Consider the following 24,231-nt stretch of genomic DNA (forward strand, 5'->3'; position numbering starts at 1 on the left):
GGAATTTCGCAGTTGCTCTTCTCTTTGCCTGAATACTTTCCCGCCAGATATCCCACTGGCTTGCTTCCTCACCTTTTTTAGGCTTTTAATCAAATGTCACCTCACGAGTGCGTTTTTCCTTGACCATTCTATTAAAAAGTGCAAGCCCCACTCCCAGAGCCCTTTCCAGCTTTCCATTTCTCCATAACACTTAACAGCATCTGATATACCGTATATTTTGCTTATATATTTGCTTATGTATCTGCGGCGTCTGGAACACTACCTGTAACGTGGAAGGTATCTGAAGGAGTTGTGTTAAATGCATGAATGAACGAACGAATCAGACGCACCGGGGCATGGGGATCTCGGCCTCTGTCCCCAAGTCACTTCCAGGCAGAGGTCGCAGAGCGGCAGCATAGGTGGCCGCCTGTTGCAGGGCGAGACCAGAGGAGGCCCCGGAGCCCCGCGGCTGGCAGAGTCGGGGGCGGGTGCTGAGGGCGGGGCCGGGCGCGAGGGGCGGGGCCGGGCGCGAGGGGCGGGGCCGGGCGCCTGCGCCATAAAGACCGCTGCTCCGGGCGAGCTCTGCACGCCGGCGGCTCCTCTTCCTCCCGAGCTCACGACCCAGCCTGTGCACGCTGCTGCTCTCGCCATGGCCGCGCTCACCAAAAATCCGCAGTTCCAGAAGCTGAAGGAATGGCACCGCGAGCACGGCTCTGACCTCAACTTGCGCCGCCTTTTCGAAGCGGACAAGGAACGTTTCAATCACTTCAGGTGCGCGCGGGGCCAGAGAGTGGCGGGACGTGGCAGCCGGGATTGCGGTGCGCGGGGCCGCAGGTCAGGGTGTGCAGGGCCAAGGCCGGCGGCCGAGCCGGAGGTCCCCGGGGGCCCCTGGCCACGGATCGGGCTTAGGCCGCACTTTGTCCTTGACGCCTCCTTGAAGCAGGTTCCTGGGGACTTGTCGGGGGTCCGGGGCCGGGGCTGGCTGCTTAGTCATGAGAAGTGGGCGCCTTCACGGCTTTCCCTGCACGGGGACATGTCGCTCACCCTCCTCCCGTCTCCACCCCTCACCCCCGCGGTTTGAGAATGGACTCCTTCCGCTGTTGTGCGGAGGGGCCCTCGCTGACGCAGCAGGAGGGGAAGGGTTGTCTCCTCCACCCCCTGCCGGATGAGAATGGGCTGGGACCGTCTGCGGGATACGGTCAGAGTGGGGCAGACCCGGGGGATTTGCAGGGAGCCTGGTGTAAAGGTAGAGATGTGGGGGCATGATGCCTTCCGGCGACCTGGGAAGGACCAGGAAATGGAAGGGAGTCTGTCGGAGGAAACCTCTGGGGGCGGGAATGGGGCCGAGCGTGCTCTGGGCACTGGTACAGGTGTGTTGGGGAGGAGAGGTCTGTGGCTCCGGGCTGGAAGCCCCCGATGGCCAGCCCTGTCATCTGGGTCCTTCCCTGAGGAAGTTGAACCTCAGAGTGGACGCTCTGGGAGGTGATGGTCACTCCCTGGGCTAGGCAGGGGCAGTGCACGCAGCTCTGTCTTCCCATCCTCCAGCTCAGTTTTAGCAGAGGAATAGCTCCTCAGCCTGAGTCTGCGTCGCCATTCCGAGAATGGCCTTTTTCACTATGCTGCTGCCGCTGCAGGTCAGCCTGGTGGCCAGGCAGGTAACAGACACCACCGCTGTGTTGGGCAGCTGAGGCCTGTTTGGGGTGTGGCACAAGGAAGATTTTTTCCTGGAGGCAGGTCTGATCAGGGAGCAGCAGGCTGTGGGAACCTGGGGGTGTGGTCAATGCTTCTGTCATTTTTCTGCAGCTTGACACTCAACACCAACCATGGGCGTATTTTGCTGGATTACTCCAAGAACCTTGTGACGGAGGGTGTGATGCAAATGCTGGTGGATCTGGTAATGTTCTCCTGTGGGAGGCTTGACCTGTGACCCTCGGTGTGGTGGGCAAGCTGGGCTCCTGGGAGCCGCTGTGTCCTTGAGCATCTTTACTTCCTTCTCTCTGTGGACTAAAGCGACTGCCTGTGTGCCAGTGCAGGGCTCTGAGCTCCTGGCCCTGGCTCAGGTTCTGAACAGACCCTTCCCTAGGCAGTGGGGGAGGGCGCCAGGCTGCAGCCATCAACCCCGCTCAGGGCTGCACCGAGCTTTGTGCATGGGAGCTTGGACTCTTGGGGGCCAGCGTGGGTTGGACCAGGCTTCAGTGTTATGTCTTCTCAGGCCAAGTCCAGGGGTGTGGAGGCTGCCCGGGAGCACATGTTCAATGGCGAGAAGATCAATTTCACCGAGGTGAGCAGAACTCAGCTGGTCTTCCAGGGCCTCTTCCTTCCTTTTGGTGTTCATCTGACCGTTAGCCCCACCATGTCTTCACCCCTCCTCTTAGGCAATACTTTTGCTTAACGAAGGGCCTGAAGGCCTATTTCCTCCCGTGGGTTGCAAGGCCTTGGGATGTGTCTTCCCCAAGATTGGCAGTCTGAATCTGGTGAGCGTGGAATGGCTCCTGGTGTCTGCCTAGGGAGAACACATCTCAAGCCTGCAAGGAGAAAGCCTCTCAGAGCACACTTGGAGAACTTAACTCGGATCTATTTGCTGCAAAGTTTTATTAGTGAAAAAAAGAATCTTCTGTCAAAAGATCAATCTCTTTGGTGGTTGGAGTCATTAAGAAGCAGTAGTGAGGCCAGGACTTAGGCGTTCCTGAATTGCTGTGGAAGCCGGAGACGCAGTAATCACTGTGCACTCAGAGGCTCCTCATGATGTTATCATCCTCCTTTTACACACAAGGAACCTGAGACTCAGAGGTCCCAGATGTCGTATCTGTAAAATCAGAACCAGGATTCAAACTCAACCCATCTCACACTGCTGGGCTAGGCTGAGAGAGGCTGTAATCAAGGAGGGATTCCTGGAGGAGTGCATTTGCCTATGGAATAGGGAATAGGAGTGGGGTCAAACTTGAAGCTTTCCACCTTAGTGAACCTCTCTCTGGGTTGGAGTCCCGAGACCATCCCTTTCCTGCCCACCTGGTATCTTTAGACCGGTTTCTGTCAAGGATTACTCTGCCGGCTTCAGCTTGATGGGACTGTTGCTCTCACATGACAAGGCCAGCTGCCTGGCACCTATCACAATCTCAGGGTCTGGTTGGTTTCTGGCAGTTGGTGTGATGGGGCCACTGGAGGGAAGCTTGAGTTGCCTGCTTTGCTGCACATCCCAGGGGCAGGGGGCACTTTTGAAGAGATGCCAGCAAACACCATGTATTCGCATCAGGAAGATGAGACTACTTTAGGCTTAATGCGGTCTCGTCCTCTGAAGCCATTTATTGCATGTCTCTGACCTGGGTTGTCACCACTCTCTATCTTTGCTCGCTCTGTGCTTCTTTCCTTGGCTTTTCAGACTCTAAACCTCTATGGGCCCTTGGGACCTATCCTAGGCTGATTCTGGTCTCCCTCCCCTTGGAACTAACCGTCTGCAGCACATAAGGGAGTGGCACATGCCTTGCCTTCTCCCCAGGGCCTGGGGTAGCCCCTACTTCCAGAAGCACATAGTAGGTTCTCAGTATGAGACCATGGTACTGATGAAACCTCAGGACCTGCATGTCCAGTGTCTAGGGGTTGAGCTGACTGCACCACGCCCAGCTGGGAGTGTGGCTGCCCTGGGGCGGGAATCTCCTCATTCTGTCGCTTGTCCCCAGGATCGGGCAGTGCTGCACATTGCTCTGCGGAACCGGTCAAACACACCCATTCTAGTGGATGGCAAGGACGTGATGCCAGAGGTGAACAGGGTCCTGGAGAAGATGAAGTCTTTCTGCCAGGTAAGCAGCTACTGGGCTGGACTTCCCTTTAGCCATATGTGCGCCTGTATTTGGGGATCTCAGGCCCTGATGGGCCACGCCTCCACTTTCCTTGGAGAGGACTCAGGCCCTCACTGAGTGGGGGGTGATCTAAGGTGGAGGGTGATCTGTGATCGCGGGCCCTTGGGGGGCTCTCCTAAGGCACGAATTTCCCTGCCCCTGTTCTGAATGAGCCCACAACTGGCAGCAGTAAAGCAACATCCTTCCTGAACTGTAGACTCCCGTGGGCTCCTGGTGACAGTCTGGCCAGTGGCCGAGATCTGAAAAGTGAGGCTCCTGAGGGATGGGACAGTGGGGGAGAATCTTGCTTTTTCTAATCTCTTTAGTCATATCCCCTTATTGCCTAGTCTAGAACTCGATAAAATAAGTGTTTTAAAATTTCCTGGACCATACCCCCAAACAACTCTGCATGTACTAGCAGACGCATACATCTGTCATCTCCTTTTTTGAAATATACACATGCCCATGCGTATACACAAACACACGGGTTCATTTTTCCCTGCTTTTCTGCAGCTTATTTGTACTTATAGTATGTAAGAGATGTCGTTGTGTCAGCGTCAGTGTGCTTAACTTTCCCGTGTTGGGGTGTAGGGGTTTAGCCTCAGACCAGCTAGAGATTGCCCCACGTCAATCGCTGTTGCCTCATTTCTGTCCCAGGGGATATTCTGCAATGGGTGGCGGATGGCCTCACGCCTAGAGTACAAGGGTGATTTCTGTGGGCTTGTTTGTCTGTGCACATCTGTATTGTATGGGTTATGTGTGCTCTGGGAGTGATCATCTGTGCTCTGGTCAGCTTGTCCCTGAGAGCAGTGGTCCCCATGTGTCAAAACTGGTCAAAGTCTGGTTGCTTTGGCTAAGAGCCATTTGCAGACCTTAAATGGCAGGAGGTGATCTGGTCTGGCAGCCGAGGGAGTAGAACTTCCCAGGGTGAGGAAAGCTTGGGATCCTGATGGGAATCTGGATTCCAGATATGCTTTACCAGTGACCAGCATGTGTGATGGGCCTTGGGGGTGGGGGGTGACGGTGCATTTCCAGCCATCTGCTGTGAATGGCAGAGCTGACATGCCCTGTTTGATCAATGCTTGTGTGCTCTGGCATGCCGGGTGGAGAGTGTGCCACTCGCCTTTGGGGAGCTGTTTCCAGGAAGGCCTTGCCTTACGGCTGGCGGCTGGAGTACCTGACTCAGACAGATGGCGTATTTATAGTTCAAGAAAGCTGCCGAATGGCCGCAAGTCCATGGTGAGGAACACTCCCCATGGCTGCCCTCTTAAAAGTTCTCCAAGGTTAGATGAGGATGTTTGCCGTGACCTTGGTTGTAGTGGCAAAAACCGAAACACCCTGAGCTTATTTATTAGAGGGGACTGACCTGTGGAATCAGTGAATGTCCAGATACTATAGTCCTGGGCGTCATTAAGCATTAGGGGACTACGGCTGCGTTGACCTGCCGTACTGTTCAGGATATACTATGAAGGTAGCCAAAGGAAGTTACATAATTGGCGTGTGTCGTAAAACAGTGACCATCTTGTCCAATAAAGAACGTGTGTTATGTTAAAGATATACACATTTTCTCCTCTGAGATGCTTTGTTATGTTAAAATTTTAATGGTGAGATTGAGGATTGAGGAGATGGGCACCTTATTTCCTTTCTGTATTGATGGAAAATTTTTCCATAGGTTGATTGCTTTATTATTCATACATGAAGCAAAAATAAAAGTTGCTGGGTCTTCAAAGGACTCCAAAACTTAGCAGCTGAACACAACCAACATCTTTGTGGTTCAGGAATTTGCAATGTCTGCGCAGGCTGGTTCTGCCTCAGATCTCATAAAGGGTTGTAGTCAAGTTGTTGGCCCAAGGTTACACTCATCTGAAGGCTTACTGGTTGCTGCAGGATCTGCTTCCAAGGGGCTCACTAACAATTAGTGCTGGCTTTTGGGAACCTTCGGTTCCACCCGGTGGACCTCCCCACAGGCTATTTGAATGTCCTTGTGACGAGGCAGCTGGTTTTCCTCAGAGTAAGTGATACAACAAAGAGAAAGGCAGAGTGCCTCCAGGTCTTCTATGAGCCAGCATCAGAAATTACACTCTTTGATTTCTGTAATACCCATTGGTTTTACAAGTAGTCTCTGACCAGAGTGGGAGGGGACTACAGAAGGACATGAATTCCGTGCCGGGAGGTGAGGATCATCGGGAACCATCTTGGAAGTTGGCCACTATAGTCTTCCCTCTGGCTCCTTCCACAGGCAACATACCCCACTCACCTTCTCCTAAGGTGCTATCCCATCGCAGTATCGGCTAGAAATCAACCTCATCCTCTAAATTAGGTACAGGGATAGTCGTACCTGCATTTCCTTTAATAATTACAGTTCCTTTTAATCTGAGGAGATGTGAATTAAGGAGACAAGTTATTTACCCCTCACACACCCAACAGACAACAGTGGAATAGGCATAGGAGAGCTGCTCTAGCGTAATTCCTTTGCAGAAAGGGGAAAAGTGGGAGGCATTACCCAGGAGCCATTGGTCCGAAGCACTTCTGAAATCCAGCAGGACACATGTTGTCAGTTGCTTGGTTAGCACTCAAGCCTGGGAATCATTCCTCAGGGCTTTCGGCTTTGTCTTCATTCATCTTTGCACATGAAAGGTAGCCTTGTTTGTCACTGCATAGTTTTCTGAGCCTGCTACTGCCTACAGAAATGTGGGTATCTAGTCTTCTTTTCTCTATGTACCATCTCTGTCCCTTTTATTCCAAGCTGGTGGTGTTTCTGACAATGCAATTGTCTTTAAAAACTGTGGGCCTCCTATGAAGCTTATGGGTGGGTTCACTGCATTAGACAAAAGCCACACCCATCAGGTTCTTCAAAATAAGGCCCTTTCTGCCACTGCTTCTGGGACCACAGAGACAGTACCCTTGAGCTTCATAGAAGCCTCAAAGTTTCTCTGTGTTACCGCCTTAGCTCTTTCAGAGATCTTAAGAAAGGACTTTGTAGCTATTCTCCGCTTTGTCTTTTTACTGTGCTTCTGTGAGTGCCATGCATGTGAGCCTTTTGCCAAGGAGCTGTCTCTTAATTTTAGCTTCACTTGTTGCCTGGAGAGGCTGGAAATTTTCAAACCCAACAATTCCTGGCCTCTTTTTGTTTAAAAGGTTTTCCTTTACCTTATTTCTTTCTTCTTGCATTTTACTATAAGCGCCCAAAAGCCAGGCAGTTGCTTTAACCCAGTGAAAACCTCTGTAGCTACATTATCCCGATCATAATGGCATCTCTCTTCCTCTCCCTGTTCATGCAAGCAAGTGTTGTTAAACTTTCTGTCCCTACATAACAAGGATTCTTTTTCCTCCCATTTCCAAGAATGTTTTCCTCCCTCTTCTTTAAATCCACACTAGCAGCCTCTTTGAGGACTATCAAACTTGTGCTTACAGTCTCTCCCAGTATTTTTTTTTTTAGGTTTTCACTCTCTCCTCAAGGTTCTTTCAGCTTTGTCCACAGATTTTTGGTATCTGTTACGGCAATACCCTACTTTGGGAGGGATTTCTGATACCAAAATCTGTGTTAGTTATTTGTCATTATATAACAGATTCCACCCAAACTTGGTTTAAAACAACAGTAAACATTTATGATCCCACCTAGTTTCTGTGGGTCAGAAGTTCGGGAGTGGTTTAACTGGTTGGTCTTTGTTTGGGGGTCGGTTGACGTTGTGGTCAAGGTGTTGGCCATCTTGGGGCTGTGCTTACCTGAAGGTTTGGTGGGTGCTAGGGGCTCTTCTTCCAAGGTGGGTCCCATTCGTGAATGGTGAATCTGCACCGGCAGCTGGAAGAAGAGCCCTCACCACAGGGGCTTCTTCCTGTGTCCTCACAACATAGTGGATGGCTCCCCCAAGAGTGAGCAACAAAGAGAGCAAGGCGGAAGTAAGGTCTCTCAGGACCCAGCTTCTGAAGTCATGCCCCGTCATGTTTGCAATATCTTCATGGGTGTGTAGGTCAGCCCTGTTCAGCATGGGGAACTAGGAGGCAAGAGCCATTGGGGTCCATGTGGAGGTCGCCTGCATATCTGACATTCCTGTCCCAGTGGTTGGCATTTCACGTCTCTTGGTCTCTGACGTATTAGGTGCTTCTGAGTGTTCACCCTTGTTATGTAAATACTGACATTGTTACTGTGAGGGGGGATGTCACCCCACTTTGCTAATGACGGGATAGTTGAGGGTTAGTGTGGCAGGGAGTCTGCCACCGACTGTTCCGCCACTCTGTAGGCCCCTGTGAGGGCCTCAAAGTCGGGACTGAGGTACATGGGTGCAAAAGGGATGTGTTTGAGCAGCAGCTTATCCTCAGAGGGTGGGCTTCTCGCATGTTCCTCTCTCTGCCAGCAAGTACGAGGCGGTGACTGGAAGGGGTACTCGGGCAAGCCCATCACAGACGTCATCAACATCGGCATTGGCGGCTCTGACCTGGTGAGAGGATGGCCTTGGGGTGGAGGGAGGGCTCCCACCCAGGGCCTTCACTTCTCCAACAATGGTACCTGGCTTTTCCCACCTCTTGTGGGCCCTGGACTCTTGTTTTCTGATTTCACATCTCCCTACAGGGACCCCTTATGGTGACAGAAGCCCTTAAGCCATACTCTTCAGGAGGTCCTCGTGTCTGGTTTGTCTCCAACATTGATGGGACCCACATTGCCAAAACCCTGGCCGCCCTGAACCCCGAGTCCTCCCTGTTCATCATCGCCTCCAAGGTACAGCCTGGCTCCCCAGCCCTGTGTGCTGGGGTGGGCGCAGGGCGGGCCAGGTGGATGCTTTGCCACTGCCCTGGGCACGCGACCCTCCCCATCCCTTCTGAGTGAACTGTGCTTTGTGGATCAGGTCAGCACAGCTGCCCTCAGGCTGTTCCTTGTCTGGGGGCAAACACTGTTCACCTGATAAAGCCCGGACTGGTTAATTTGAACCTTGGTCTTCAGGCCGCACTTGCTCGCTTTGTGGAATCTGTGCTTAGCCTGGGACTGTTCTCGTCTTTCTTAGAGATCAGTCCCTTGTGTCTGCTTCTTTCTGATCCCAGAGCCATGTTCAGATAATGTAGGGTTTTGTTTGTTGTCATTTATGCCGTTAGTACACATAAAATATTAGGAATGCTGTCTGAATTCTGAGATACAGCCTGGCCTGGGCTGAAGGGAGCCTTAGGCGTGGCCGCAGCCCCTCTCTTGGAAGATGCTCTGGCCTTTGACCTATGGCAGGGATGGGGGTGTACAGAGGGGGTGTGGTTCTTACTAGGATTCCCCTCCCTCTGGTTGTGGAGTCCTGGAGTCACAGGATGACACCGCTACTTCTAGGCCCCTTCCTGCCCCAGACACAGCCACTCGTCATGGCTTTGTGGACATGTGGGTGGAGGTAATGTGAAGTCACTGTCACTGACCCACATGCACTGCTCCCTGTGACAACTGGGTACCCACATGGCCTCTGCTGCTAAGTCCTTGCTGGAGGCTGCACAGAGCACGAGCTGGGACTGACTGCTGTACTCTCTGGCTGCAGACCTTTACCACCCAAGAGACCATCACGAACGCAGAGACAGCAAAGGAATGGCTTCTCATGTCGGCCAAGAATGTGAGTGCTGGGTGGGCGGTGGGCAGTGTGTGTGAGCCCGGAAGGGCAGGGTGGGCCTGCCCATCCACCTGAGTGCCCAAGCCTAGCCCTACAGTCCTATTTCTGCAGCAGGAGGCAGCCTCTCTGGTGCCCGACTTTTCTGGTTAAGATACTTGGTTTTGCTAGCCTCAGATGCACCAAACATGGCAGAACCTGCTCAACTGGCTGAGGGCCCTTTCTTGAAGGCCCCTTGGTCCTGTGGTCTCTACCCCTGGCCACACCCACTTTATAGGGAGGGCCATTCCTGGGCCTTGTATGTGGTGAGGTAGGGTGAGCTGGCTGGCCTCTGGGCCCTCTGTCCTCTCGACCTTGATGTGGGGCTCCTCCAACAGCCTCAGCACCGAGGACTGGGAACAGTCGGTCCCACCCAGGGCCTTGGTTTCTCTGGAGATGGGAGGATCATTACCCAGGGGTGGCCCCCCAGGATGGGTTTGGTGTAACTGGGCTCTGTCTCTTGTAGCCTTCTGCAGTTGCGAAGCACTTTGTTGCCCTGTCTACCAACACGGTAAGTGCCCATATGGGCCCCAGACTATGTCCCTGGGATGGTTCAGGCCACACAAGGTCATATCTATTCAGAATATACGCACCGATCTGTGGCTCACAGGTTCGGGGAGCTTGGTTCCACTGATTGAGTCGGAGGGTGGGGTGCCTAAGAGGGATGTGAGCTGCAAACCCTCCTTATCTTTTCTGCATTTTCCCATCAAGTCTCTGCAGCTCCAAGGAGGGGCTTGCAGTCAGTGAGATCGTGTCAGCCCCGTCTACCTCCCAGGGCTGGCTGATGTCCAGAACACCCCACACACATGACCTCCCTCGGCCTCCGCGACCCTGTCACTGGCCTCTCCCCAAGTGGGATGTGCTGACCGGGGTGGGGGCTGTGTCCCACTTCTCACATGAGGATGTTGGCCCCAGCGAAGGATGTGACTTTGCCCAGTGATTGCTCGGATTAGAATTCGAGTCACCTGCTTGCCAGTTCTCAAGTCTGCCTGGCCTGAGTTTGTGCAAGGTGTGGGCCAGCGGGGCCAGGTGGGGCTGTGCTCCAGGAGGAACAACCATGGCAAATCTTGTGAGCACTTGCTGTGTGTTGGGCTTTGTGCTGGGCTGAGTCAGAGCTGGAACCACACCCAGGTCATCCTGACTGCTGCCTCCCCGCTTCCACCCCTTCCTGCCTCCAGTACTGACCTGCCCCATGGGGCAGACAGGGCCATCTTAAGGCTGGCTCACCACAGTACCACTGTCTGGCTCCTGCAGGTAGAGCTCAGACTACCTGGTTAGTAGGGCATCTCCTCCTATGGGGACGAGGTAAGGGTTGTGATTCTGTCTGCCTGGGGGACTGGAACACATAAACATAAACACATAAACATGACTCTGGGGCAGAGTCATCCCAGATTTTGGAAGGGCTGGGCAGATTTCCTGGCTGTGTGGCACCTAGCCTGGGAGGTGGCCCCTGCCTGAGCTCAGGTTCATTTCCCAGATGTCCTTGGGGGGGTTTCGGGTACCCCAACAGGCCCAAGAGGTAGCCCTTTTCTGAGCAGTGTGTGGGCCAGGTCCTTACCCTGAGTATGCTGCCCCCTCAGCAGGAAGGCTTCACAGGTGCCAAACCACTGGTGTGCTGGATGCGAGCTGGAGGGTGGACAGCTCTTGTCCCTGCCCTGGGCTCATAAGCGGCCTCAGCCCTGCCCCGTCTGGGGCTCTGCAGAAGGTGGGAGTGCTCCCACAGTTCAGACAGCATGTCTCCTTGCACCCTGGAGCTCCTGTTTTTGTCCAACTAATAACATGCTTCCTTCTTTCCCTCTCCCTTTGCCCATTTTAGACCAAAGTGAAGGAGTTTGGAATTGACCCTCAAAACATGTTCGAGTTCTGGGATGTAAGTAAAGGCACTTCTTTGTGCTGCGTGAATTAAATGTCCTTTGCTAAATCATGACTGTTGAGCCACAGATGAGGGACCGTGAAGTCAGGTCAGTGTTTATTGAGTACCTGCTACATGCCTGGCTTCGAGAAAAGCTGGGAAGCCATCAGGGAGGCTTGGGCAGGAATAGCCCAGTCACGACGAGCTCTCCACTTCTACCAAGGGTGGGCCAAGCTTGCAAAGCCAGGGTGATACTCCCCTGGGTGCCTGCCAGTAGCACCCACTGTGGGGTAACCGGAGCTGCCCTTACCCACTTCCCTAAGCCAAGGTTGTGAGTTATTCTCAGTGATGACCTTTTTCCGGAAATACAGCCACAATCTGAAAAGGCCAAGGGGAAGGGGTGAGGCAGGAGGTATGACCGAGCCGGCCTAGAAAGGAGGTGCAGGAGCAGTTGGAGGGTGGCAGAGCGGAGGCACCAGGCCTGGGGCCTGGGTGGGGCCGTGGCAGAGCTTCAGGCCACTGTAGTGACAGGTAGTCACATGAACTTATCTCTGCTGGAGCCATAGCTGGTGCCAAGCAATGGGCTGGAGCTTTCTCTGCAGCTTGTTTGAGTGCAGCAGTGGTGTGAGAAGGGCTCCGACTGTGGAATGCAGGGAAGCATGTGGGGTGGGTACTATGAACGCAGTGGGCATGGCTCTAACACGTGACCTGTGCAGGCTCACCAGAGAGGGCTTGGTCCCATCGGACTGGAAGCTCTTTGCATGGTGGCACAAATGGAACCCCCTTTGAAAGCTCTCCTGGCCCTAAAGTCTGGGAGAGAATTAAGCCCTAACCGCCAAAGGCACCTATTGTGTGTAATGAGTTCATCTCTTTCTACAATGGGACTAGTTATATATACCATCCTGGGAAGAACTGACAAGAGGCACTCAAACCGTTTTCTGTATCCAGTGGCTTAGAGGAGGAGCCCCGGTGGAGACACTGCAGCTTCTGACAAATGCTGCATGCCTGATAAGGAGGGGAGGCACCTTCCACCTCCTCCCCGGAATCTGGAGCCCGAGCAGGTGGTGGTGTGGGACGTGTGGGTGCTCCTGCTAGCCAGGGAGCCCAGCAGAGCAGCGTTGTGTCTCAGTCTGGGCTTTCATCGCCTTGAAGGGCCCGGCATGCAGAGATGAGTTGGGGTGTGGCTTAGGGAGAGGCCTGCGTCTCCCAGGTAAGGCTTAGGAATGGCAGTTGAGCACAGGAACGTAGGGAGTGAGACTTGAGTGAGTGGCCAGGCACCGTGGGGGACTCCTGGGCCACGCCAGACATATCGCATGCCACAGTAGCTGGAGGACAGACCTGCCTTGGTCACTAAAAGTATACGTGCATATTGCTGAATTGAGATAGTGACATCTGAGGAGCCAAGAAGAGGGACAGGTGAAGTTTCTGGAGCTAGGGTCTCTCAGGTGAGAAGGAGGAGTCAGGACAGACATAGGGACACTGCGTTGGCTCTGAGGTAGGTCGGAAGAGTCCAGTCTGGCAGAGGTACGTAAAGTGGGGCGGCCCAGTCTGTTGAGGTCGGTCATGGGACAGCCTTGTAGGCTGGGATCAGGCAGGGGCATGATGGTAAACTGTGGGGTATCTGAGACGTCAGCCAGCGTCAGCACACCTTGGAGAGCTCATTTTGCCTGATGAAGTCTAAAAAGGAGTCAGGACAGGTACAGGTGTGTTCTAGAAGGAACCAGGACAGGTAAAAGTACAGGTGAGGTCTGTGAATTCTGGAGGAGACACAGGTATTTAGAGGTGGTTCTATCAAGTAAGGCCTAAGGAGCCAAAGTCACATACAGGTATTTAAGCCTGGATCTGTGGCTTGAAGTGTAGATGTCTGGCTTGGGACAGGTATATACACATTGGGGTTTCTCTGATCAGTTCTAAAATGTCAGCATCAGGTGGGTGGCTGATCACTCAGACAAGGTGATTAGAACTCAGAATTAGGGAAACATAAGTAAGTGCCCTGAGCCAGGTCAGCGCCTGGCTCTCAGCATCCTGACCAGGTGTGCTGGGCAGAGCTGATGGTGCTGTAGAGAGAGGACTCTGAGGATCCATAATCAGCCCAAGGCATGTATGTGGCGTTGGGTCTGGCTGGGGTAGCATTTGAGGAGCCCATGGGAAGGAGAGGTGAGGCTGGGCAGTTGGGCAGGTGAAGAACAGACAGGTGAACCAACCAAGGAGCTATGTCCGTAAGGTGTGGTCTGAGAGGCTCATAGTAAACAAAGGTCTAGAGACCCATGTCTACAGGATGAGATGTCCAAGGCCCACGTCCCTCAGACACTGTTTGGCACCAGTGGGCTCTTCCCAGGCTTCGGTAAGCAGCCAGGAATCTGTCACTTCTGAGGAAAGTGTCAGGTCAGCTTAGATTTGTACAGTAGCCCACCCTTATCCAGGGGGTTACATTCCAGGACCCCCAGTGGATGCCTGAAACCACAGATAGTAGTACTGAACCCTAGATATCCTGTTTTGTCCTATCCATACATACCTGTGGTAAAGTTTAATTTATAAATTAAGCAGAATAAGAGACTAACAATGATCATTTAAGATTACTAACAATAATAAGAAAGTAGAACAATTATAAAAATGTACTGTAATAAAAGTTATGTGAATGTGGTCTCTCAAAATATCTAATGGTACTGTACTCACCCTTCACAAAGTTTTTCCTTCTTTACAATGTCATGGACAGAAGATTCATTATTACTGTAGATCTTAGCAGCCTCAGCATATGATTTTTCTCTTTCTTTATTAAGTGGAGAACTTTCCTTTTTACTTAAAAGAAGCACTCTTCAGCTTTTCTTTGGCGTATCCGAATTGCCAGCATCACTCCTCTTGCGCTTTGGAGCCACTATTAAGTAAAATAAGGGTGACTTGAACACAAGCACCGTGATAGTCAACCTGGTAACAGACGGCTACTAAGTGACTAACGGGCAGGGAGCCTCTACAACGTGGAGACACTGAACAAAGGATAGTTCACGTGTGGGGCAGGATAGAGCAGGATGACGCGAGATTTCATCACCCTACTCAGAACGGTGTACAATTTAAAACATGTGACTTGTTTATATCTGGAATTTTCTATTTACCATTTTTGGACCATGGTTGACTGTTGGGTAAGTGCGGATCCTGGGTGATTATTGTACAGCGGAGTTACCCGGGGTGGTAATAGAGCCACATCTGTCTAAGGTCTCGGGAGCTAGACTCTGACAAGGTACGTGTAGCTAGGTTTCTTAAGGAGACCTGCGGAGCCAAGGTTAGGCACATTTAGGTAGAACCGCGTGGGTCAGGAAAGGACACTGGAGGCAAACAGGCACAGAACTGCGTCTGACTGGTGAGAACTATAAGTCCACGGTCCGTTCCAGGTCAGAACTGCCTCCTCAGGTGACGTCTGAGCAGTTCTGGTGATACACAGAAGTTGACGGTCCTGGGTCTCCTGGGAAAAGACTGACAGCTGGAGTCAGGCAAAGCCATCTGGAAGGTTCATGAATTCTGGGTCTGGCTCAGGTATGTAGAGCAGGTTTGTCAGGTGAGGTTTGAGGGCTTGAGGTGAGATAAACAGGTTGGTACTTTTGGGTCGTGAATAAGTAAGGTCTGAGCTGTTGAGATCAGATCCTTGTTTATACTTCACATCTGAGGAGCTGGAGTCAAGCACAGGTGGGTAGAACTGAGTTTTTCAGGTAATGTCTGGGAAACCAAGGGCAAGCAGAGGTAGGTTGACCTGAGAAGCCATCACTAGGTTCATTCAACTCCGTCTCACAGTTGAGCTCAGGCACAGGTAGCTAGAGCAGATCTGTAGGTGAGGCCTGAGGATCCAGGGTTAGGCTCATCTAGAAAGAACTGGGTCTCTTAGATGAGCTCTGAGGATATGAAGTCAAGACAGGTGATTAGAGCGATGTCTCCCAGGTGAGACCTGAGGAGCTGGGATTGGGTACAAGTGAATAGATCTGGCTCTTCCAGGTAAGGGCAAGAAAGGCAGGGAGAACCGCATCTCTGCGTATCTTATAGAGATTTCATATAAAGTTGAGGAGTCATGGCCAGGTACAGGCATATGGAATTGAATTTCTGAGGTAAGCTCTATGGAGTGTGCATCTTCCACAGGTTGTATCCTTGGGTTGTCAGTGTGAGTAGAGCAGGGTTTGTCAGGTAAGGTCTATAGAGCCAGGATCAAGGCAGGTTAACAAACGGTCTGTCCAGTGGGATCTAAAAAGTCACAGTCAAGCTCAGGTAAGAACCAATGCCTTCAATGAAATGTAAGCAGATAAGATGAGGTACAGGTAGGCAGAGCTAGCCTTCCAGGTACACTTTTGGCAGCCAGAAGCAAGCACAGGTAGGTAGAACTGGCTCACCAGTTGGAGAAACCAAGGTCAAGCACAGGTCGGCAGGGCTGGCCCACCAGGTGAGGTCTGAGGACCCAGGGTCAAGAATAGGTAGGCAGAGCTGGCCCACCAGCTACCCTGTAATGAGCCAGAGTTATCTGTAGTTAGAGAGCTGGCTTGCCAGCTTCAGTCTGAGGAACCAAGGCCAAACACAGGCAGAGCTGGCCCACTAGTTACAGTATTGGGAGCCAGGGTCATGTACAGGTAGGTAGAGCAGGTCCACTAAGTGTGGTCAGAGGACCCAGGGTCAAATACCAGGTAGGTAGAACTATCCCACCAGGTGTGGTCTGAAGAGCCATGGTCAAGTACAGGTAGGCAGAGCTGGTCTGCCAAGCGCTGTCTGAGGACTCTGGGTCAAGCACAGGTAGGTAGAACTGTCCCACTAGCGGTGGTCCGAGCACCCAGGGTGAAGCATAAGTAAGCAGAATTAGCCTGCCTGGTGTGTCTGAGGATCCGAGGTCAAGCACAACTAGGCAGAGCTGGCCCACCAGTTAGGATTTAATGAGCCAGGGTCATCTATAAGTTTACAGAACTGGCCTGCCAGGTGAGGTCTGAGGAACCAGGGGCAAGCACAGGTCAGCAAGGCTGGCCTGCCAGGTGCTTTCTGAGGACTTAGGGTCAAGTACAGGTAGGTAGAACTGTCCTACCTGATTTGGTCTGAGGAGCCCAGGTCAAGCACAGGTAGGCAGAGCTAGCCTACTAGGTACAGTACAAGGAGCCAGAGTCATGTACAGGTAGGTACATGTATGGATGGAGGAACCAGGGTCAAGCACAGGTAGGCCTGCCAGGTACTATCTGAGGAACCAAGCTCAAACACAGGTAGGCAGACGTGACCCTCCAGGTGTGGCTGAGAGCTAGGATCAAGCACACATAGGTAGAACTGGCCCACTAGGTACAGTGTAAGGAGCCAGGGTCATGTACAGCCGGGCATAGCTGGCCCATCAGTTGTAAACTGAAGACCCAGGATTGATCCACAGGTAGGTAGCGCTGGCCCACCAAGTGTGGTTTGAGAAACTAGAGTCAGAGGCAGGTAAGCAAAGCCCATTTGCCAAACATGGTGTCTATGAGGCCTGAGGAGATAGGGTTGAACACAGGTAGGTAGAGTTGGCTCTTTCAGATGTTAGATTCAGGGCAAGGTATGTACCTGAGGGGAAGGTATGCCCCTGAGTCTTTCTGGTGAGGCGTGAAGAACCAGGGTACAGCCCGAGTGGGTAGAGTGGCCTCCCAGGTCAGGCCCACAACTCTGGGGTCTTCTTCAGGTAGGCAGAACACGGTGGGGCTCGTAGGCGGTCTTGGGGCCTAAGTTAGACACAAGTAGGTAGACGTCTCATGCAAGGACTCTGGAGCCAGAGGTATGAATACCCGGATCTTGCAGGTGAAGTCCGTGAAGCATTGTTGTGGGTCAGGTCTGTTGACCCAGGTCTCAGAGATGAGGCCTGGGGAGCATGGGTTAGTCACAGGTAGGTAGAACCACATCTCTCAGTGGGGCGTGTGGGGCACAGATGTGCAGACATGTTCACGTCTGATGAAATCTGACTCCTCAGTGAGGTGTTGGTACCCAGGGTAAGCTGGGGTTGTTAGTGTTGGATCTGTTTACAAGATGTGAAGAGCCGAGTCACACACAGGATGGAGACTTGGGTCTCTCAAGTTAGGCCTGAGAGCTGAGGTCAGGCCCATGTTGATAGAGCTGGTCTCTCAGGAAGGTGTGAGGAGTCCAAGCTGGGCTCAGGGAGGTGGACCTGGGTCTGTAGGTTGAGATGCAAGGGTCCGGCCCAGACAAGTATGTGAAGCCTGGTGCATCAGCTTAGCTGTCTGACTCCTGCCTCTGACACGTGTGTAACCCTCCCCTATGAGGTACTGGGGTAGGACACAGACAGCGCTAACCTCCCAGGGGAAGCCATTGCATCCATCCGATGCTGGCTTTGTCAGTGAGTTCCTGGATCCAGGGTCACGTGGGCCCAGGTGTATAAAGGTGATCTTCGGTGGCTTCTTGCCACATGGGTTTAGGTACAAATTGGCAATCCTGGACTTGTTAGGGGAAATGAGTAGGCTAGGCGAGTTCTAGCCTAGGAATGCATAATTGCTGTGGCAGGGAAGGCCTGATACGGTACGTCAGACACAGGTGGGACCTTCAGTGGCAGGATCGGACACCTTTAAATGGGTAGTGGGGGCTCTTACTGAGGGAAAGACAGAGTCATCCTAGGTATGTGTACCTGGGTCTGCCTGGTCTTGAGAGACCTTTGGATCAGGTCGGACAGAGAATGCCCTGAGCCAGGTCAGCACCTGATCAGGTGTGATGGGCAGAGCTCTGGGTATTACAGAGGCCTGGGGATCTATTCCCCTGTAGTCCAAGATGTGGTCTACAGTGTTGGGGTCTGGTTGGCATAGGCACTGAGTTACCCAGGTGAGGAAAAAGATAGGATTATACCTGGTTAGATAAAATGAGCGCTGGGGCACGGGCAGGTGAGGCACAGAACGTTGAACTGACTTGAGGAGCTACATCTGTGAGGTATGGGCTGAGAGGCCCACTGTAGGTGCCAGTGAGGTCTAGAGACTTGCATCTGCAGGTTGAGGTTTCAGAGGCTCAAGTCAGACACCGGCATTGCTGAGCTCTCCAGAAAAGTGAGGTCTGACGACCTGGCTTCAGCCAAGGTCAGAAGCCTGAAATCTGTCGGTCTGAGGGCTGGCTGTCTACTCAGTTCAGTTTCTAGAGTTGAGTCTGTTAGGTGAGATTTGAGAGCGCATGTCAAGCATGGTATGGCCAGCGGGACTGTATCTGCCAGGTAAGGTTCCCCCAAACCTAGACTCTTTCCGGGAGAAGGGCCCCCACCGTTCATTTCATTACCCAAGCCAGAGACCTCTGGTCCACACTTGGTTCTCTCCTTCTCCCCATTCATCCTGTTTCATTGAACCTCCTGAATCAGTCCTCTGCACTCCCCAGGGTAGCCTCATTCTCTGGATGACCACTGGGGGTCCTAAGTGCTTTCCTGCCTCCATTCTCACCTCACCCAGACTTCTTGGTTCTCCAGCCTTGCCTCTCAACTTCCACCCTCTTCCAATCATTAGTTCTTCTTTCATCTTCTCGATTGTGCTTCCCCCTGGCCAGCCTGTCTCAGTGGGCTTCCAGTAGAGAATTAAGCCCCAATGTCCTAAGGCATCCATTGAATATAATGAATTAGCCTCTCTCCTTTGCATCTAGAAGGGAACTAGCCTTGGACCATCCATTGGAGAACTGAGAAGTCACTCAAAGCATTTTCTGTGGGGATTAATTCTCTCACTATTGAGAAAAGCTGCTCTCGCCCCAGGACTTTTGCTTATGCTATTCTGGCTGCTGTAATGCTTTTCCTCTCCCAGGGCTTCCCTGGGTAATGCCTGCTCATTCTCAAACCTTAGCTCAAGCACCCCTTGGATTCCTTTCATAATTGGTTTCAGTACTATATTTCCTTTCTCCCAAGCTCTTATATCTCTTTTTCATATTAATTGGCATGATTGTTTCATTTACCTCTTTCTCTCCCGTGGACTGTTTCTGCTGCCTGTGCTAAGAATGTGGTAGGTGCTCCATATATATAGTTGGAAGATGTGAATGGAATTCTGAGGTTTCTGATGATACAAAGTGGAATCTACAAGATAGCATGAAAAGGCACAGTGTGAATAGTAGGCCTCGGTGTGTCTTGGGGCCGAGGCTGAGAAGATCAGTGAAGCCCAGATAGGAACCACTGGGCCTGTCAGTGTCCCAAGAGGCAGGCTAGGCACAAGCATGAGGCACTGGGTTTGTCAGTCCAGCCTGAGGAGTCAGGAATGGGCCCAGATAGGAGGTGCTGGGTCTGTCAATTTCAGAAGGGGCAAGATTAGGCCCAGGTAGGAGGCCTTGGAGCTGATAGTCTGAGGATGCAATGTATGGCACAGGTACGAGGCGCTGGGTCTGTCAGTGTCCAAGGAGGTGGGGCCTCGCACAGGTATGAGGTGCCGGGTCTTCCGGTGTGGAGAGAGGGCAGCCATGGGAAGGTGTTCAGATGATTCTTGTGCCTCTGATCAGGCCCACGTGTAGTCTTCCCTGTTGGTCAGCCCAAAGCGTTGCCAGCGCCTGGCCTGCTGTCTTGTTTCCCAGAGATGGGTTGGGCCCAGGCCCTCTGAGCTGCACCTGTGGAAGAGCATTACTCTCAGGGGGCAAGTTTTGTGGCAGGAGGTGGGGGCAGGTATGCCCACCATTCCTCAGCACCTTTTCCTATCTCTCTTAGTGGGTAGGAGGACGCTACTCGCTGTGGTCAGCCATTGGACTCTCCATTGCTCTGCACGTGGGTGAGTGTGGCATTTCTGTTTGGGGAGAAGATGTGGAAAGTCTAAGGTAGGGTGAGGGTCTCCTGTCCCTGAGCCCCTTCCTGTCCTCACAGGCCGCTGGCCTCTCTGCCCTTGGCTGGAACATTTCTTTCAGGTCAGGAGGGAAGGCCCGAGTTTTCTTTTTAGTTGGCGGGTTGCCCTTTCCCTCTACCCCTCCCGTCTGCAGTCCTATCTGTTTCCCATGTGAGGCGGAGTAGACCCATCTCTGAGCTCAGAGCCGACTCTGCTTAGAGAGGCTTTCTGCAGCCCAAGTCTTCCAGGTCCGATTTCTTCTGGCTCCACATCCAGCCTTTCCCTGGTCCCAGAAGAAGCTGTGCTCACTGCCAGATGGGCATAGGGCACGACCATTTCTGTTGACGCTGCTTTTGTGTCGCAGGATTTGACAACTTTGAGCAGCTGCTGTCGGGGGCTCACTGGATGGTAAGTGCTGAGGCTTGTGTCCTCTGCCAGGCGCTGGCCAGAGACATGTAGTTAGTCCGGCTTCCCCACCCCTGCCCCCTTCCCTCTCTGGCAGCAGCTCAGCTCCCACCCACCCTGCTCTCATTTCAGGACCAGCACTTCCGCACGGCACCCCTGGAGAAGAATGCCCCCATCCTGCTGGCTTTGCTGGGTATCTGGTACATCAACTGCTTTGGGTGTGAGACGCATGCCATGCTGCCCTATGACCAGTATCTGCACCGCTTTGCTGCCTACTTCCAGCAGGTACCAGCCACCAGCCAGGCCTGAGGGTCAGCGGGGCCTATGGAGGGTCTGGGAGGCCCATGAACCCAGCTGCCCAAGTTCCTGCGCCTCTAGGGGCCTTTTCTCCTTTCCCCTTGGGCATGACCCAGGCCCACCTCTGCTCCCCATCTCATGGTGAATCTTTGCTTCCAGGGTCTGTTTCATCTGAGTGGCATCTGAGTTTGATGACCATGGGAGGGACATGGCTGGTTATCATGGTGCCCTGGCCGGTCAGACCCTGCCTTTGCTCAGGGCATGTTTCTCAGCTGGGTCATTTCTTCCATGGATATCACTCTGTGTGCCTGCAATAGGGTGGGGTCACAGGTCGGGACCCCTATGGCTTGTACTGCTTTTGTCCCTCCAGAAAAGCAAGTTCACACCCAGTCTCTGGTGCCTCTTTGGGCTACTCACAGCCCTCTGCCCCCCTGGAATCTCCAGAGCCCCCACTCCTAGTCCGGCTTCTGCTTCGGGCAACCCTTCCACATTTGTCCCTGCTTTTGTTTAGCTCAACCCAATCCCTGGTCTGTAAACCTTGGGTCGGCACAGCAGACCTTCACCCAATACCTGGAGATGAATCCTCTGATTGAAGGAGGGGCAAAGGTGCCCTAAGGCCCACATCTAGTTGAGGTGACAGCCCTCAAAGGCCATACACCCTGGATGCCAGCCTGCTTCTCCCTTAAGAAATCAGTTGAAGATTTTGTGACCGATTTCTGCTCTTAAGGAGGTCCTCATACCCACCTTCTCCTGGTCGTGGGTCCTTCCTGTCGAGTGGTCTAAGCTAGAAATCTTGTAAGCCTGTGTCCTCATGGGTAAGGGGAGAAAAAAGGCTTAAGGACATCTCATAGCGCCAAGACAGGGCAGGTATGCCTGGTGTACCCCAGGCAGGATTTGGGCACAGTACATGAAGGAACAATACTTGCAAATAAGAGGACTGGGTTTCTGTCCCCATTCCAGGGTGACATGGAGTCTAACGGGAAGTACATCACCAAGTCCGGCACCCGTGTGGACCACCAGACGGGCCCCATTGTGTGGGGGGAGCCAGGGACTAACGGCCAGCATGCCTTCTACCAGCTCATTCACCAAGGTAGGCCCATCTGGCCTGGCCACAGGTGCTGCTGAGGACGGAGCGGACCCCCGCAGAGGCTTCTCCATTAGGAGAGCTCTGATCTGTAGACCATACTGTGGCTCCCACGGGAAGACTCCTGGGTGACCACAGTGCCCTTCACAGGCACCAAGATGATACCCTGTGACTTCCTCATCCCGGCCCAGACCCAGCACCCGATAAGGAAAGGTTTGCATCACAAGGTAAGAGCCCCGACCCAGACATCTTAAGACCTGATACATTCATTAGCTGGCAGTTAGGCTAGTTTTCTATTCCTGCTACAGCAAATTACCACAAACTTAGTGGCTTAAAACAACACCCGTTTATTATCTCGGTTTCTGTGGGTCTGAAGTCCAGCGGCTCTGCTGGGGTGTCTGCTCAGGTTAGGACCAAGGTCCAGTTTCCTTGCTGGCTGGCGATGGGGGGGGGTCACTCTCAGTTTCTAGAAGCCACCTTAGCTCATGGTCCCCTCCATCTCAGAATCAGCACTGATGGGTTGAGTCCCTCTCAAGCTTCGATTCTCTCCGCTCCTGGTGCATCTCTCTGACTGACTCTTTTGCCTTCCTCTTCTACTTTTAAGGGCCCACGTGATTACATGGGGCCCACCTGCATAATCTCCCGATCTTAAGGTCTGTAACCTTAATTCCATCTGTAAAATCCCTTTTAAAAAAATCCATGGAATGGAACATACACGGGCATAACAGAAGGGGGCAAAGCGCGTGGAACCAAGATCTTGCCTAGCACAGCAGCAAACGGGAAAACCATCCAAGTCCTAACCTGACAAAGTCCTAGAAGAGGATTGACCACACCTTATCTCAGTGTGCAGAGTAGCATGGGTTACTGTGGGCACCAGCTTTGGACTCTGAGAGCTGGGTTTGAATTCTGATTCTTCCCCTCCGTACTTCTCGGCTCAGCGCTGTTGAATTGAGGACACTGAGCCTCCACAGGAAGAGAGACATGATGCCTCTCCCCACAGGATCTTCCTAGACGTAGTGAAGTTGTTAGCAGGGCCCTTGGCAAGTAGTGCATATTCCTTAAAGGGTAATTATCGTTGTTACTTCCTGTCTGGTGTCATCCCATGTGCCCTGCTTTCCGCTGTTGCTCCAGCTGAGCTCCGGAGTGGGGGCTGGCAGTCTGGCCCAGGCTGGGACTAACCACAACTAGGAAGTCTTCTCCTTCTGCCTGAAGCTCAGGCAGCGCTTCCCGGTGTAACTGGGTGTCTCTTGTCAGATCCTCCTGGCCAACTTCTTGGCCCAGACAGAGGCTCTGATGAGGGGGAAGTTGACAGATGAGGCCCGGAAGGAGCTCCAGGCTGCAGGAAAGAGTCCGGAGGACCTTGAGAAGCTGTTGCCCCACAAGGTGAGCCCTTCTGAAGTGGGCTTTGGGGGGCATAGTGGAGATGGAAGGATCAAGTTGTGGGGCCAAGGCAGGGGCTCACGGTGCGCCTGGCTTGTCCTACACAGGAGGAGGGGCTGTCCTCACAGATCCTACACATCCCTGCCTCTGGGGCAGGGTGTGCTTCCCTTCTGAGGATTTAGGGATCACAACTAACTGGGGGACATTCCTGGGTGTTTTCTGAAGGTCTTTGAAGGAAATCGTCCAACCAACTCGATTGTGTTCACCAAGCTCACGCCATTCATTCTTGGAACTTTGATTGGTGAGTGGGGAAGGTCCCGCCTTGGGTAGGTTGTACTGAACTGCTGGAGCCCTAACATTGCTATCTGTCACCTCTGCAGCCCTGTATGAGCACAAGATCTTTGTTCAGGGCATTATCTGGGACATCAACAGCTTTGACCAATGGGGGTGAGTGCTGACTCGAGGGGAAGGTGGAGAATACCTGTGGTTTGACTTGTGGATTTCACTAGCAACGCTGGAACCTTCCTCATGCCATTCTTTCTCCTCTTCCCGGCAGAGTGGAGCTGGGAAAGCAGCTGGCTAAGAAAATTGAGCCTGAGCTTGATGGCAGCAACCCAGTGACTTCTCATGATTCTTCCACCAATGGGCTGATCAACTTCATCAAGCAGGAGCGTGAGGCCAGAAGCCAGTAAACTCATGCTGGGCTGAAGTCCCTAATGTGACTGTCCTTCTTGTCCCTCCTCACCGGTCTGCACTGCATGGTCCCGCCCAGAGTACCTTCTGGTCATGGGCTCAGACCACAAGCCCTTTGGGGGAAGCTGGTCTAGAATTGCCTCCAATCCCTCCGTGTCTATGCTTCCCTGTTTTACAATTAGTTGAAGTGTTTCAGTGCAGCTGATTTTTTCTGCCCCACATTCACATTGTTCATATCCCAGGAAGAAAAATAAAGATGCCACAAAGGAGGTTGTAAGCTCAGCCTTATCTTGTTTCCTGAGACGGTGGTGCTCTATGCAGGAGTCAGAGCACCCTGTAGAAG

At 52.8% G+C, this 24,231-nt stretch overlaps 1 protein-coding gene across 1 annotated transcript; it reads left to right on the forward strand.

Annotated features, from left to right (window-relative positions):
• Nucleotides 1-490: 490 nt before the first annotated feature.
• On the forward strand, nt 491-24,158 carry GPI (glucose-6-phosphate isomerase). Its single transcript, XM_081033158.1, has 18 exons — nt 491-750; nt 1,783-1,873; nt 2,192-2,260; nt 3,657-3,776; nt 8,171-8,254; nt 8,386-8,532; nt 9,323-9,394; nt 9,894-9,938; nt 11,244-11,297; nt 19,918-19,978; nt 20,394-20,437; nt 20,567-20,719; nt 21,692-21,821; nt 21,966-22,042; nt 23,070-23,198; nt 23,421-23,496; nt 23,576-23,642; nt 23,752-24,158. The coding sequence occupies exons 1-18, from the start codon at nt 629-631 to the stop codon at nt 23,885-23,887; spliced, it is 1,677 nt and encodes a 558-aa protein (XP_080889284.1). The 5' UTR covers nt 491-628; the 3' UTR covers nt 23,888-24,158.
• The last annotated feature ends 73 nt before the right edge of the window (nt 24,159-24,231 follow it).

This window comes from Rhinolophus hipposideros (assembly GCF_964194185.1).
Source record: "Rhinolophus hipposideros genome assembly, chromosome: 21".
Taxonomy (NCBI): Eukaryota; Metazoa; Chordata; class Mammalia; order Chiroptera; family Rhinolophidae; genus Rhinolophus; species Rhinolophus hipposideros.

Bases quoted from the DNA above. Each gene is read 5' to 3' on its own strand.
- GPI (XM_081033158.1), top strand. From the start codon at position 629: ATGGCCGCGCTCACCAAAAATCCGCAGTTCCAGAAGCTGAAGGAATGG. The intron at 11,298-19,917 runs GTAAGTAAAGGC...TATCTCTCTTAG, and splicing joins ACATGTTCGAGTTCTGGGAT to TGGGTAGGAGGACGCTACTC. The intron at 23,497-23,575 runs GTGAGTGGGGAA...TCACCTCTGCAG, and splicing joins CATTCTTGGAACTTTGATTG to CCCTGTATGAGCACAAGATC.